The sequence below is a fragment of the Capricornis sumatraensis genome, chromosome 2, assembly GCF_032405125.1.
Source record: "Capricornis sumatraensis isolate serow.1 chromosome 2, serow.2, whole genome shotgun sequence".
NCBI classification, from domain to species: Eukaryota; Metazoa; Chordata; class Mammalia; order Artiodactyla; family Bovidae; genus Capricornis; species Capricornis sumatraensis.
Window position 1 is genome coordinate 112149279 of NC_091070.1, and position 13592 is coordinate 112162870.

General features: G+C 47.8%; 1 protein-coding gene across 3 annotated transcripts in view; it reads right to left on the reverse strand.

The window, feature by feature from the left end:
- CADM3 (cell adhesion molecule 3) overlaps positions 1-9975 on the reverse strand; it is a 30140-nt gene extending 20165 nt beyond the window's left edge. For all 3 annotated transcript variants that reach the window (XM_068964900.1, XM_068964899.1, XM_068964898.1), the window contains exon 1: positions 9791-9975. In XM_068964900.1, coding sequence (XP_068821001.1) covers positions 9791-9872 — 82 coding nt within the window. In that variant the 5' untranslated portion in view covers positions 9873-9975. The remainder of the gene's footprint in view (positions 1-9790) is intronic.
- Between the last annotated feature and the right edge of the window lie 3617 nt (positions 9976-13592).

A 13592-nucleotide genomic window follows, 5' to 3' on the forward strand; every position in this document is an offset into this window, starting at 1 on the left:
AGGGAGCCCCGGGCTGGCCCCCAACACAAACAAGCCCCTCTGGAGCCAACACAGTGTTGTAGCGAGAACTGCAGTGGGGAGACAAAAAAGGAAGGGGATCTAATCCCAAAAGAGCCCCTTCCTTGCCTTAGCTCCTGCCTTCCAGGACTGGGCTATGTGCTCCAGACAGGCGTCTAGTGTTCTGTACTAAGAGGCTGGGTAGGGTTGATGAGACACAGCAGAGCGGATGGCTTTGTAAGAGCTGCTGGGAGCACAGGTTCCGTGCAGGGGGTTGACTCTTACCATTTATTTCTCAGGCAAGCCCCTAAGGTCGGGCATGAAATCAACCTTGAAACATTTTAGAAGCATCCTTTGACCCCCATCTCCTCATTCCCTTCCCACCATGTTCACATCCTCAGAAAGCAGGACAGTATGACCTGGGTCTGCGTTCTAACGCAACAGAGCGTCAGGAGGCCAGATTTTGAACTCTTAGATGTCCCTTGAGCCAAGTGTAGGCACTTTATACCCTTTCTCTGAAAGTGAATGTGAAGTCGCTGAGTCGTGCCCAACTCTTTACGACCCCATGGATAGTAGCTTGCCCCAAGCTCCTCCGTCCATGGGGTTTTCAAAGCAAGAGTACTGGAGTGGGTTGCCATTTCCTTCTCCAGGGAATCTTCCCAACCCAGGGATTGAACCCAGGTCTCTCACATTGTAGACAGACGCTTTACCATCTGAGCCACCAGGGAAGTCCATACCCTTTCTCTAGGTGTATGTAATTGCTCTCACACGTCTGTAATAGAATTGGGAAAGAATCGCCCCATCTTAAGAAAGTACTTGGGAAAGGAAACATAAGAGTCAGTGTGGAGTAAATGAAAGTGTAATTAAGTTTAACTTGTTGGAAAATATGTTTAGCCATGAGAAAACAGGAACTGGGAATGGGCAGAAAAGCCCAGGAACATTGGGGAGAAGTAAAGAACAGATTCCCTAAGGAATATTCATCCAGGTGCCAAAGCCTGGCTCCCAATTGTCCAGAGCCACAAAACCTGTCTGAACAGATGAATGAGTTCCCTTCTTAACAGGCTGTATCTTATTCTCCTTTGTTCTTAATGTCGCACTGTAGATAGTTTAGGCTGAGGGCTTGGTGTGGTGGGATGACAATGCTGTGGAAAAGTTTAATTTGTTAGAAGTCAGGCATGAGAGCATGCTGGCTCTCTGCCGGCTCTCATTTTACTGACTTGTTTTTACTGTTTCTCTTCACTGGGTGATCAGAGTCAGGGTGTGGATGACAGGTTCAGGGCAGTGATTAGGAGCATCACATGGAGAAAAAACTGCTCTGCACACCCACACTGCTCTGGGTCCCCCTCTTCTGCCAATCCCAGCTGAGATTTAGTCTCTTCTCTTCACTTTTCTCACCTAAAAATGTATTTTGCAGCAAGTGGCACATTATTCAATTAGCCTTATTCTGTGACTTCCTGGGAATTTACCTCTTTTGTGAGACAGATACATTCCTTCAAGCCTACGGACATCACAGTCCCTGAAATGGTCATTAATTCTGCCATCCCAAAGTTCTCCTCTGTTTATCATTGAGTGTCTCATCTTTAAAGTGGATGCACATTCTATTCTGTTCCCCAAGATACATATATATTTCAACCTGGTTGCTCTCTTTCTCCCCTTCAGCACGTGTCCCTCAACACACACATGATGACTAGTTTTCACTCTTTGTATCTCTGTTTTCCTTTTTTTTTTCTGTTATAAACACAGCTTTTCTTATGACCCAGATACAGAGCCCTTTCCTGTTATTAATCAGAACCCCTTACGTCTGTCCAGCAAACCATATGGTTTAAACTCAGAGATTCTCCTCAAAGCAGAATTCAGAATCCTGCTCAGACTCCCCAGGAGAGGGCCAGAATCTTCTTCTCCCCAGGGCTGAGCTCAGTCCATCTGTCACTGACACTGGACTGCAGGGCTTGGAAACCAGAAGAGAGTTGGCATGAAGCACCAATTGAGGATAAATGAGAATGTGTGAGGCCCATGGGCTAATGATGGTGGTTTTTATATTTGGTTGAGATTATAGGATGAGATGAGTGGAGGAAACATATAATATGTGTTTGGAAATATCTCATCCTTAAGAACTAGCGTAAGAACTAGTAAGAACAAGTGAGTGCAGTTGTCTCATGCTTTGTTTACATTTGCAGAGGGACAAATGATTAGGAGCAGATGGTAAAACAGTCCTCTCATTTTATGATAATGAAAAAACCTTGCTCTTCAAAGACTGACCTAGGCTAGGCTAAGTCTCAAGTAACTTGTCGTCTAGGTCTTTGTTAGACTCTTGGTGGGTTTCCAAGGAGGGTTGGGTATTTAAGTTAGAGACTCAATAAACCAGTTCACCTTCTGAAGCTTTTTCACTCTGAGGCTTTGGCTGGAATTCTAGAATCCAAATGGGAAGTAAAGAGCTAGATCCCAGAAGAAAAAATGAAGGCAAGAAGCAAGGATCTGCATATTCCCAGGAAAACGTGGTGTTGGAAGGACTAGTTTTCCATTCTACCTTGCTGATATCTGCAGCTGTATGAAGGAAGTAGAGGGCTAAGTAATGGTTAGCTTAGAGATGAATGGCTGAGATACCAGCCTTGATTTCTTTTTTTTTCCCCTCGGGTGAGGTGATATGTCTGACCTTTTTTGACCCTGAACTGGAAGTAAATGAGCCAAAGGTGCTTATAATTAGCAATCAATACACAATTAGTGTAGGTCTAGCTGGGGTAAGGAAAAATGAATCCTGAGAGAAAATAACATTTTAGTTCTTTATGTTACTTAGCTTTCTTATCATTCTCCTGGAGATCTCTGGGAGAAAGATGGAGTGAGATGAGAGGGTTAAAGAACTCCAGAGGTAAGCGCTCACACAGAAGCATGATACACATATTGAAAAAAAATCTGGAATCTCTGCATTAGAATCCTTTCAGAAACATGTCTGCTCTTTATGAGAACAGGGGGCTCAGGGAGATGAGTAGATGCGAGATACTCCAGCTGTTACCATAACCCTAATTCTGTCTTCTTGAAAGCTCACTCATGGAGATAAATCACTTCCATTACCTGTCCTTGAGGAATGAAATTTCTCCTTGTTTCAAATAAGGAAATGGAAGGGGGGTACTGGAAATTAATTCTGGAAACCTGTCTCTCCAGCTTCACTCTGTATAGGTCATTCATAAGTGTTAACTATTATATGAACTATTATGCAGAATTGACAGGGGGAAACCATCACTGAGGGGAAGAGAAGCTTGTATAGCTCTGATGTGATGGGAGGAACAGGCTGTCTAGTCTCAGACTGGCAGGGGCTGAGCATTCTTGGCTCCTTGCTGCACTTGACGTCATCAGCTTATTGGCAGATCACCCAAAAGAGTAGCAGAGTCCAGTTTAAAGATGCATCTTCTGAGATATGGCCAAGGACTTGGACTCTGGGATAAGATGGTTACATTAAGGCCATTTAGTCTATACAAGATGGCTATAATGATGAGGAACATGAGTCATGGATTTGGTATTTATTTTCTATGCCTCTCCCATATTGCATTCTTCTATTATCTATTCTGAGGTGCCAACCTAGATATTGTCTTTACGTTTACTGCTAAGGCCGAAGGGAAAGGGACAATGAGTATCATGACAGGACAGTTTGAGTCGGTTGTCAGGCTCAGAGTGGTGTTAAGAGGTGTGTGCTCATAACTGAGTAGGACTCATTTTGCATTCTACATGTATAGTGTACATGTGGTAACTCCATGAGCAATGCTGTCTCAGTCTAAGCCACGACTGTTTGTAGTTCTGTTTTAAATCTATGAGTCCATGTATGGCAAAACATCCGGTTCTTTTGAGGCCATTTGAGGTCACTGTAGGCCCTCATCTCCTGAACATTGCAAACAGCACTTTTCTACCTCAGAATTATTATTATTATTATTTTTTTTCTGTCCCCTTCCTATAGGCGATTAGGTGGTTATGGAGACTCTCCAGATCTGGTCTTGTTCCCCTCTTGCTGGTAGAGCCAGTCAGGAGTCATAGCCAAGATCATGTGTGTGTTTGTGGTAGGAGGAGGGAAATCCCATCTCTGTTTTGAGGGCTGCACTGTGGAGAGTAAAGAGATTAGGAATTTGGATGGGGAGCAGGACCACGGAGAGCAACAAGAAGAGCCTGGAGTGTCCCTGTCAGGGGCTAGCACCATGGAGAGCTCAAAGCACCTGTGGTTTGTTCCACAAAGAACAGGAAGACCAGGATCATGGGTTAAGGCAGCCAAATCGCAAACAATTCAACGAGAAAGAGCAGACATCAGGGCTTCTGCTAGGATCACACCACACCCGTCATTTGCTCTCAAAGGCCTTCTCGAGTACTTTATTTGAACCTACCATACATGCAACCCAGAGATGGTGCTAAAAAAGTGAGGACCGCCACCGGACTGAGTTTGTCAACATAAGCCTCAGTAATTATAGAAATTACATAAGAATCAGTGGTGGTGGAGAGAGTTTTGATTTGCTGCAACCAATTATGAATGACATTAAGAGTATCTTTTAACGTGGGAAACAGTGCCACAAAGCCTGTGTCTCCTCAGAGACAACAGACATAAGGAAGCCAAAATGTGTATTACAGTTAGGTATGGTACGGGACCCGGAGAAGGAAATGGCAACCCACTCCAGTATTCTTGCCTGGAAAATCCTATGGACAGAGGAGCCTGGTGGGCTACAGTCCAAGGGGTCGCAAAAGAGTGGGACAGGATTTAGAGACTAAACAACAAACAAAGGGTATGGCATGTATCAGTCAAATGCTCTAAGGCACCCCAGATTGATGTGAACAATCCAATCTTGATCATACATGGAAAAGCATAATGGGTTATGCCTTGTAAAAAGGGCATTGTCCTCAGGACTTAGAGGTCTTTGTGTTAGTTGGGAAATTTGGCCACTCTCTTTAGACTTAGGGAAATTTTGGTAAAGGGACAGATAGCTCTCTCTTTCAGTGCCTGTTGCTTCAGTGAAGAATATATAGCTTTAATGATCTTACATTTTGTAAAAAAGAAAAATCTCAGCAGTTTCATGTGTTCAAGACTCCTATCTCGGTGCTAGAATGGATGGATCTCCTTGTGGGAACAGGGTTGGATTGGGTTTCTACTTGGGTTGTAAAATCCCTGAGCATCAGCTGGTTCTGACCTGGTAAAAAATCATCTCTACTGCTGAAAGAGGCAGGTCTTTGATCACAGACTTGTTCTTCCCTATTTTTCAGTTACATGGAGTATTTGCTTTTAATTTGACTGAGTTCTTAGGGACCTGAATCTTTTTCTGATGGCTTGCTTTTCCAGGCTTTTTTTTTTCTAGTGGTTTGTTTTTCTCTTATCTCTTATAAGCATTCTCATGAGGATTGCTATTCTCAGAGTTTATGGATGGGTCTCTAGGACATGACCTCATCTTGGAAACAAAATGTTCCAGTGCATGGACCTATAGCCAGTGATGAAACGAGAAGTGTTAACTTGTAGCATAAAAGATGAAAGGAGAAGATATAATTACCAAAACTTTCTAATACCCTGGCTTTTTCATTCAATGGTCAGTTAGGAATTGGTGCATTCTACAGCTTGCATTCATGGAAAACCTGGAGCCTAGATTACCATTCTTCAGTAAAATTCCATTACTGAGAAATAGATGACAAAAAAGGGATTGTTGACTTGGTTCTGTTGGAGTAGGAAACAACAAAGAATGTGACTAGCTTCAGCCCCCGGGGGTTTAATTTCTCCAATTATAACTGTGAGGGTTTTTTCCTTAGGTTATTTTTTGTGACCTAAGGACAAGAAGTTTTTGATTCCAGTACATATTATTTGGACTCCAAGAAAGCAGCGATGGCAAGGGGTACCACAATCACATCTAAGAATTTTCAGAGCAATGGCACAACGACCTGGTCTGCTGTTTCAGAGTGACCAGAACACCAAAAAGATGCCATCTGTGGAATTTTATGGCTGCAGAACTATGAGTCATTCTTCAAGTGAATAGTGACTGTCTCCAACAAGGCACTGTTGAAATTAGATTTGGACCTCCTTTCTTGCTCAGTTGGAAGAGGAGAGAGAGGAAGACAGAGAACAAGAACCTAAGGATAGTGAACTGTCTCATTTATTGTCAGTCTAGGGTAGAGGATTTCAAACTGTATGTAGCAGAACCTCTGTGCCTTAAGGATTAGGGGAAATATAGGGGAAGTCAAGAAGAAGGGCAGGAGGGTTTCAGGTCTTATTTATCTGTTTCAAAAACAGTAGTTTTCCTTTGATCTGTTTTATTTATTTGATAAAGAACCTTCACATCTTTAAAGATAAAAGTGAGAAAACCACTGTGCCAAAGGAACTACCGAGCCCAGCAGTGCTGCTGAGCCCCAGGGAAAACTCAGGACAGAGTCTTTGGTGTAACTGCTGGAATAGGCAGTTGATATGTACAGCTTGGGTCCCACATCAGACAGACTGGTTCTGTATGGAATTAACTAAACTCTATGATACCAGTGTCTCTCTGATACTTCCAGATTCTCTGTGCCAGAAAATGCCACATCTGAAGGGAGAGCATCTCCTTCCCAAGGATTCCCAGCTGCAACTGGGAAGAGAACAGAATGAGAACAGCTACAGCTGCAACCAGGAAAAGAAACTGGGTGCAGTAGGTCTGCCAAGCAGATCCGTGGGCAGCTCTAGAGCAATGCCTGCTGGACTTCTCCGGCACATTGGGCATGATCTCTACACTGGGCAGCTGGCCAGGGGGCTGCAGAATGGACGGCAGTGGACAGAAGGTCATCGGGAAGGGAAAGATGTTCATGTGTGAGGCAGTGCACTCCAAGGTTAAACTGCTATATCTTGATCTGAAGGAAAGGGAAGCTGCCCACCTGTCTGTTTCTGTACCAGATCAACTCACAGAGTGCTGGAAAAAATTTGAAAAAGAAAAACCAAGGGAGGTTGGTCGCAATGTTGAATGTCGAACAGCTCACCAGAGAGACAACAACAGGATACATTAAGTTCACGGGCCTTGTAATCCCCCAAACCTGGAACTGCCAACTTCTGCCAACACTAGGGGAGAAATGTGAGAAGGAAGGGGCAGGTGGCTCACTCAGAATGTCTAAACCATCCCTGAGTTTCAAGCCACGGCACTAATGGTCAGGCTCAGATAACAATTGTTTGCCCTTCTCCAGCCTCTCAATCTCTGTTCAGTCTGATGAAATCTAAAAAAGTGTATGCTGTACTCCAGGGAGCTGTGTGCTGCCACTGAGCTCCCTGCCGAGGGCCCTCAGGAACCCCAAGTCAGGGGTCCTAGACACACCTTCTGTATGAGCCTGGGCAGAATGGTCATCAGGACCACCACCCTGGGGGTATTAAATCTATACACCTGCTTCCCACATCAGAGTGGGCCTGTTTTGACCCCAAAGCTAGGAAGTAGAATTAATTTGGATAGAAGATGGTACATGGTTGTGTCTCTTGTGCATCAGTGCATCCTGAGACATTACAACCAGACACATGTCCACTGTCAGGACAGATAATGCTCTAGAAGGACAATGATGCTTGATTGACTTTTTGGGAACAGATCTTCTAAACCATCTCCAAATTCTCAATCCCTCCTCCAGACATTCTCCATTCAAAATGTATTGGCTTCCACTCTTCCCTCAAGCCACTGCTATGAGAGGTATGTATGTATATATATATATATATATATATATATATATATTTATAAGGATAAATCATTTCTTTTCCTCTAAATCTTAAGCCTGAGTAGGGGCTGAGCCCCCAGATTGAGGACTAAGAAAGAAGAGTGCAGTTGGTGAAGAAAGACCTGGCTAGTATACAGATTACTCTCTTCTCCAGTGCTTGTTTATATCCTAGAGTTGAAGAGCTGACAGCTTTCTGGGATGACTTCGTTCTGTTGAGGTTCCAGCCTGCCCCATCAGTTCCCATTGCCAAACAGAGGCAGTTTGGGTCACACTTGTCTCTCTTAAACACAGGTAGCAGAATGGGAAGGCCAGGGGCTGCAGGTGAAAGTCAAGGCCTAGTAGAGAGTCCTTATTTGGGTATGTGCACCGCACCCAGCAACCTCTCCTTTGCCTTGCACTTAGCCTGCCCTCCCGCAGGACTCTCTTCACCTCCTCAGTGAGTAGGGTCATCATTACAGCCATCCCGGGGAAGGGGGGTTCCACATAGGGGAGAGAAGGGGCCTCTGCCCTGTGGTGACTTGGGTAGGAACTCCCTTGGGGAGTGTGAATGGATACAGAGTAGAAGGAGCCAGCCTGCAAGCTGCCCAGTGTCCCCATAACACCAGAAGCTCCTTCTTCATGATGGAGATAGGACTTGGGGAGCAGGTCAGGCGAGATGGAGCAAGTATTCCTCCAGCACCCTGGCTCTTCGCCTGTTTCCTTCAGATGAAATTCTCTACATCATCCTCCCCAGTTTCAACCCCTCCCCTCTCCACCCCCGCCCCGCCCTGTGCCCATCCCTGCTGGCCACTGGGTCCATCGCCCAGGAGCCGCCTCCCCTTTCTCCTCCCCTGCGGTTCTTTCTGTTTTTCGTTGGCATCTGGCCGGGCATAGGCCACCACCCTCCCCCTCACTCTCGCCACATCCCTTGGCTCCGCAGAGGTCCCGGTCCCCCTCCCCCTCCCCCAGCCCAGTCCGCCTCTGCCTGGGGCGGAGGAGACTGGAGGATGCATTCCTTTAGTCCCTTCACCGCCTGCCCTCCCTCCTCCGGGGACCTGAGGCTCTGAGCTGTGTCTCTCTTCCCGGTCTCCCTACAAACTGTCCCCTGCCACCCCGGTAAGCGTCAGCAAGCTTTAAGAAAGCTGAGGTGCCCCCACAGCGCTGACCTACATAGCCCGGTCCAGGGCGGGAGGGGGGCCCCTAGCCCCCTCACCCCAGGCCCCGCCTCCGTTCTCCCCCCACTCTCTTCTTTCACTTCTCTCCCATGACTAACCCAAGAAGGTTTGAGTTCCCGACTGAAGCAGAGGGGGCTAGGCGAGACACCTTACCTCAAATTTGGAAATTCAATTCTCAGCCCAGGAAAGCTTTGGGTTTTCCATGCATCCTCCTGCCCAAATATCTTCAGCCTTCCTTTTGCCCAATCTCCCTCCCGCTACTCCCCCTCCTCCGCTCCCGTCTGGGTTTCTTTTCCCAGCTTCTGCCACCGTTAGGGACACTGCCATCCGGGGGCCCTCTCCGCCCAGTGTTGTTGTTTTGCTCCAGAGAGAAGCCCCCCACTTCCTTGCCCACGCCCCCCTCCACAGCCTCACCCAGGCCCCCTTCCGTGCCCACTTGGAGCTCCGCCGCGGGTGGGGGGACGGTCGAGGGAGCAGGAATGTTTGCATACAGCAGTTCAGGGGACCGCACTGGCTACCCAACCCCTCCAGACATACATACACAAACAGCCGACACACGCCCTGACTGAAACAGCGACAAATCTCACTCCGCCCCCAACACACACTGACACAGACATACACACAGATACTGACACAGAAACGCAGCCAGACACCAACACAGACGCGCACACCCAGACGCACACGGACAGCAACACAACCAGACCCCGGGCGGCTTGTAACAGACCCAAATCTGCGACTTCACACGCAGACACACTCGACGGTGTACAAGGAGGGGGCATACGAGGCACACCCCACGATCCACAGAGACACGGATGCTCGGAGACAGACACAGGGTATCAGGAGCGGCTGGCGACTCGAACCCCCGCTTCCAAACAAAGCCAACGGGCTCCCTCCGCCCCCTCCGCCGGTCGGAGCCCCCGCCCCGGCCCCTCCCCACCTCCCCTGGCGCCGCCCCCTCCCTCACTCACCGTCCTGGGAGAGGTTGGCCCCGCCGGGCGCCCAGCAGCAGGCGAAAAGCAGGAGCAGGGGCAGGGCGGAAGGGGCCCCCATCGCGCTTCCCGGCCGGCTCCCTGGCAGGGCGCTGGCGAGCCTGGGTCCCTGGGGGCTGGAGCTGGGGAGGGGGGTAGACGACGCCACTGACCGAAAGGGCGCCCCCGAGCCGCTTAGGAGCCCGGGGCCGAGGCGGGGACCGGGAGGGAGCCGGCGCTGCTGCAGTCGCGGGGATTAAATAGGGCGCTCGGAGCAAACCATTCGGTTGGAGGTGGAGGGGGGGTGACGGGGGGCTGGGCTGGGCGCGGGGGGGACCGGCTGCCGCATTCCCCACTCCCCCCGCCTGCCGCACCCCCTCCGCGCCTTCGTGGTGCCTTCCACCCTCTCCCCCGGGAGCTCCACCAGCCCGGCTCGGGCGTGGAGCAGAGGGAGCGAGCTGGCTCAGCAGTGGGACCCGGCGCCCACCCCTCCTAGACTTGGGGTGGAGGGAGGGGAGTCGGGCAGGGCCTGGGGCCAGCTGGCGGGAGCTGCCACTGCAGGCCTGGGCAAGGGCGTGCCCACTAGCCCGAGAGCTTCCAGCCCCGCCCTCCTTCCTTTGGCAACTGGGGATCCCCAGGAGTGGGATGCCCCTAGGGTGCCCCTATCAACAGTGTGCCCAGGGACATCTCTACAGTGGGTAACCAGTTACCCTGGTCTTTTTCCAAAGCACTAACATCCCTAGTTCCTCTGACGAAAGAGCCCCTACTTAGACGTCCAGCAATAATTTGCGGCCCCAGGCAATTTCCTTTGAAAGGCATCTTCCAGCAAGCCCCCAGGCCATGGGAATCAACACTTCCCTCAGTCCCTCAAAGAAATTACTCCCAGTCTAAAAACAGCGGTTTCCCTTCAGATTCTGCCGAACTGAGCAGCCTACAACGCAACTCAGTGGTTTCCCCCCTTAATCCTTTCCATGCCCCGACTTTACTCCCAACCTTTTCGAATATGCTTCTTCTTTATATTTCAGAGGGTCTTATCCTTCCTTTTTCAAGTTTTAGTGAGTAAGATTCTAGGTGAATGGTGTGATCTATAGATTCTCAGGAAGCTACTCTCTTAAGGACCTTACATTGGCTAATGCAGTTCTTGACCCTGAGGCCAGATATAAGATGAATGAGAGAAGTAGGGTGTCTGTACTTGCTCTTGGCTCAAGAGTTCCAAGCCCCCAGGGTTTTCTTTCTTTTTAATTGTGACTGAAGATCTCTGGAGGATTCTTGGTAGATCTCAGAAAGAGATCCTCCTGAGTCAGTTTTGCTCCAACTTACCTCAGGTATACACTCCTAAATTTTAGAATCTCTGAATCAAAGAATTTTATGTATATGAGTATTTTTTAGAAAATATTTGGTACAATCCTTATTACACAGGTGCAACTGAGATTCAAAGGGTATGAACTGATCTATCCAAGATTAGACTGACAATAGTAGAAAACACAAGTGTTGGCCAGGACATGGAATAATATGATTTTTGAAATGCCCTCTAGTCTCTTGGGTAATATGTACAAATGTGAGAGTTGGACTATAAAAAAGGCTGAACACCAAAGAATTGATGCTTTTGAACTGTGGTGTTGGAGAAGACTCTTGGGAGTCCCTTGGACTACAAAGAGATCAAACCAGTCAATCCTAAAGGAAATCAACCCTGAATATTCATTGGATATTGCATTGAAGTGCCAATACCTTGGCCACCTGATTTGAAGAGCTGACTCATTGGGAAAGACCCTGATGCTGGGAATGATTGAGAGCAAGAGGAGAAGGGATGACAGAGGATGAGATGGTTGGATGGCATCACTGACTCAATGGATGTGAGTTTGAGCAAACTCTGGGAGATACTGAAGGACAGGGCAGTTCATGGGGTGACAAAGAGTTGGACACAACCTAGCAACAGAACAACAACCAATCCTGGAAGGCCAGTTTTGTCCCTAGATGAGAGATTTGGGTGCCTGTCTTCTAACTTCTGGGTCCATCCCCTTTCTGCACTGACTCTGCATCACCATGCTAATCTTTAATGTTTGAGTAATCTTCCCCCCTCTCTACTGGAAAAACCATAGCCTTGACTAGACGGACCTTAGTCAGCAAAGTAATGTCTTTGCTTTTGAATATGCTATCTAGGTTGGTCATAACTTTTCTTCCAAGGAGTAAGCGTCTTTTAATTTCATGGCTGCAGTCACCATCTGCAGTGATTTTGGAGCCCCCAAAAATAAAGTCTGACACTGTTTCCACTGTTTCCCCATCTATTTCCCATGAAGTGATGGGACCGGATGCCATGATCTTCGTTTTCTGAATGTTGAGCTTTAAGCCAACTTTTTCACTCTCCTCTTTCACTTTCATCAAGAGGTTTCTTAGTTCCTCTTCACTTTCTGCCACAAGGGTGGTGTCATCTGAGTATCTGAGGTTATTGAGGTTATTGGTTTTTCCAGTAGTCATGTATGGATGTGAGAGTTGGACTGTGAAGAAGGCTGAGTGCCGAAGAATTGATGCTTTTGAACTGTGGTGTTGGAGAAGACTCTTGAGAGTCCCTTGGACTTCAAGGAGATCCAACCAGTCCATTCTGAAGGAGATCAACCCTGGGATTTCTTTGGAAGGAATGATGCTAAAGCTGAAACTCCAGTACTTTGGCCACCTCATGCGAAGAGTTGACTCATTGGAAAAGACTCTGATGCTGGGAGAGATTGGGGGCAGGAGGAGAAGGGGATGACAGAGGATGAGATGGCTGGATGGCATCACTGACTCGATGGACATGAGTCTGAGTGAACTCCTGGAGTTGGTGATGGACAGGGAGGCCTGGCATGCTGCGATTCATGGGGTCGCAAAGAGTCGGACACAACTGAGCGACTGAACTGAACTGAACTGAATCTTTCTCCCTCTCAGACAGCTTTTGCAGCTGTCTGTGATGGACTTAATGTCTCTGTCCCCTAGTAACTCAAGGACAAGAACGTGGAAAGAAAGTGAAGTCACTCAGTCATGTCCGACTCTTTGAGACCCCATGGACTGTAGCCTACCAAGCTCCTCCATCCATGGGATTCTCCAGGCAAGAATACTAGAGTGGGTTGCCATTTCCTTCTCCAGGAAATCTTCCTGACCCAGTGATCGAACCTGGGTCTCCTGCATTGCAGGTAGATGCTTTAACCTCTGAGCCACCAGGGAACAAGGATGTGGAAGGTACGCTGTAATCAGTAAAGCTCTATATAAATGTTAGTCACTGATGGAGAGGAAAAGAGAGAATATTCTCCAGGAAGACCCTTAAGGATAGCCAGAAAGCTGCCCCTCTGTTTTTCTTCTAACTGTTTGTGGAATTTACTCATGGTTTCTGGAAGAGGAGCTCTGCCTACCTCTTGAACATTTCTTCATTGTCTGGGTGGTTATTAAGAAATATTTATAAGACAGTTTTTGACCACCTTGGGTTGTCTGACTTGTCTGCCTTGACTCATCTCAGTGACTCCAAACTGTCCTGCTGCATTGGGGTTCTCTGTCTCCCTGGGGGTTCTCTGATACCTTGAAATCTCTGAGTCAGAGATGGAAGGGGAAGCGTGCTTGAAAGATACAATAAGGACACCTGGTATAAGAAAGAGGAGAGGCTGTGCTATGGGATAGGCAGGAGGGAAGATATAGGGGAAAATGGACCTTCTGACTAAGGTGGGATTAGGTTGGCGTGAATTTAGTCATGCAGCAAAAAGGAACGAGTGGGTGTGTTTTCAAAGAGAGAATGAAGCTTCAGAGAAGAATCATGCTATCCTGGTTAAAGAGTCTTGAT